Source organism: Condylura cristata, unplaced genomic scaffold (genome assembly GCF_000260355.1).
Source record: "Condylura cristata isolate star-nosed mole 26May11 unplaced genomic scaffold, ConCri1.0 scaffold00010, whole genome shotgun sequence".
Lineage (NCBI taxonomy): Eukaryota > Metazoa > Chordata > Mammalia > Eulipotyphla > Talpidae > Condylura > Condylura cristata.
The window spans coordinates 43,663,983-43,666,107 of NW_004567111.1; the positions used below are offsets into that span (position 1 = coordinate 43,663,983).

Consider the following 2,125-nt stretch of genomic DNA (forward strand, 5'->3'; position numbering starts at 1 on the left):
TATAGTATATATAATATTTTAATATATAAGATATATAGTATATTTTGTAAATATATAAAATATAATATATTATATATATTTATATATGTTATGTATATATGTCATATATCATATATATATTTTAAAGAAAGAATGCATTGCAAGTTTTCCTCTTATCTTTTCTAGGTCATTGTGGAAAGACATTTGCCATTTTGGAAAGATTTTTGAATCATAGCTATGACAAAATAGCATGGTTAGTCATTGTGGATGATGATACTTTAATAAGGTAAGGTGTCATTTTGATCCGAGGATACCTTTAAATTCCATGTATATTTATATTAAGTATGATAGCTACTTCTCTTCCAGATAAGATGGAGTAACTGAAACTAGCTTATCCAACCATTTGAAACAAGCACAAAATGGACAAAATAGAAAAAATAAGAGTTTTAAGGACACTAGACCTTAGGTAACAAGGAAAATGACCCATAAGACACAGGAGGACATAATCAGCTCTTACCTCAGCTAACTGCACTGAAAACATTTCTAAGTCACTGCTCAGGGAGGAGAACCCATATGGAGTCTGCCTGATTTTTTGAATTGGAAGGGATGAAGTTGAATGTCTGGGGAGAGCAACACCATTGGTTTTTAGGATAGAGCGCTGGAGAGCACAGATCTGCAGAGAGACAGAACACAGGACCTCTGTGACAACTCCCCTCAAGGTTTCAGTAAAGTACTGAATGGTATTTATGTTTACATAAACCTCTGGAGGTTGGGAAAGAAACAGCCAAAATGATTGGAGAGTGGTGTCAGCACCCACAAAGGACTGAGTATAGAACATGTTCCTCCTAGCCAGATTGGAAAATCCTTGATTCATAGGGCATTCTGTAGAGAATCATAAGAACAGAAATAATGTAGAGTCTATCAGATTATCACCAGAATAAAGACACTAGACTTGCCTTCTTCATAAATTCACAATTAAATTGCAGCAGAGAAAATCTGGATCCAGTGGGAAAAAATAGGAAAAACTAACTGAACTGTCTTTGCTGTGACACTAAGCAGTTAATGGCTGGTAGACAATCCTACAAGCAAATAGCAATCACAAAAATTCAGGAACAACTCTACTTACCTAATTATAAAAGGTATTAAGAGATCAAGACAGACATTATATTATAGTTAAGGGCCTAATACAATAAGAAGAAATAACTCTTATGAATATATATTCACCAAAAAGATGGATAATTGTGATACATAAGATGCACACAAAAGAGAAATAAACAAAAGAGGAATCAGGAAAAAAAAACTGTAATAAAGTAAAAATCAAAATCATCAGGCAAATATAGATCAGAGACAATAAAAAGGAGGAGGGAGAAGGGCCAGTATAGGGGTGGGAAGAGCACAAGGTACCTCAGTGATGGTGCATGGGTGAACTGGTGGAAATTTCTCAGGGAAATCATACATTGTACAAAAATGAAGGAGGATGTAATGAATATATATATATAACAAAGAGAGAGCTTGATAGCAACACAATAATACTAGGGTATTTTAAAATATTTCACTTACAGCTATGGACAGGTCAACAAGAGAGAGAATACATTTATATAATGGTAGCTAAAGCAGTCTTTAGAGGGAAGGTAATTACTACACAGGCCTACATTAAGGAACAAAAAAGAATCACAAAATACCCTAATACTGGAACCAGTACAACTTGAAAGAGAGGGACAAATAAAACCCAAGTTAAAGTCTCAGTGTTAGCAAGCTATCGCCAACCACTGTAGCATGAGTTCTATGAGCTGACCCACAGGGCACAGCAGACCTCTCCTGTCTTACCCTGTGTTCCCTTCAGCATTGTATTTCAGTAAATCCACCTATTTTGTTCCCCACTCTGTCTCTGGTGAGTCCTCTCACTCTCCATACCTCTGGCCTAAACCCCAGTTCTTAAATGCATAAATAAATAAAACTAAATCTTTTTTTTTTTAAAGGAAGACCCAAGTTAGTAGAAGGAAGTAAATAATAAAAGAGCAGAAATAAAATAGAAATTAAAAAAAAAAAATTCCTCAAGGCCCTCCCTGGTGGCGCAGCGGGTTAAAGCACAGCACTGAGAATCTAAAGCCACTTCCGCATGAGTTCGATTCCCGCCTGCCCCAGA

General features: G+C 35.7%; 1 protein-coding gene across 1 annotated transcript in view; it reads left to right on the plus strand.

The window, feature by feature from the left end:
- Positions 1-2,125, plus strand: part of B3GLCT (beta 3-glucosyltransferase) — a 103,782-nt gene that overhangs the window by 78,977 nt on the left and 22,680 nt on the right. The window contains exon 12 of the mRNA XM_012723141.1: positions 166-265. Within this exon, the coding sequence (XP_012578595.1) occupies positions 166-265 (100 nt within the window). The remainder of the gene's footprint in view (positions 1-165; positions 266-2,125) is intronic.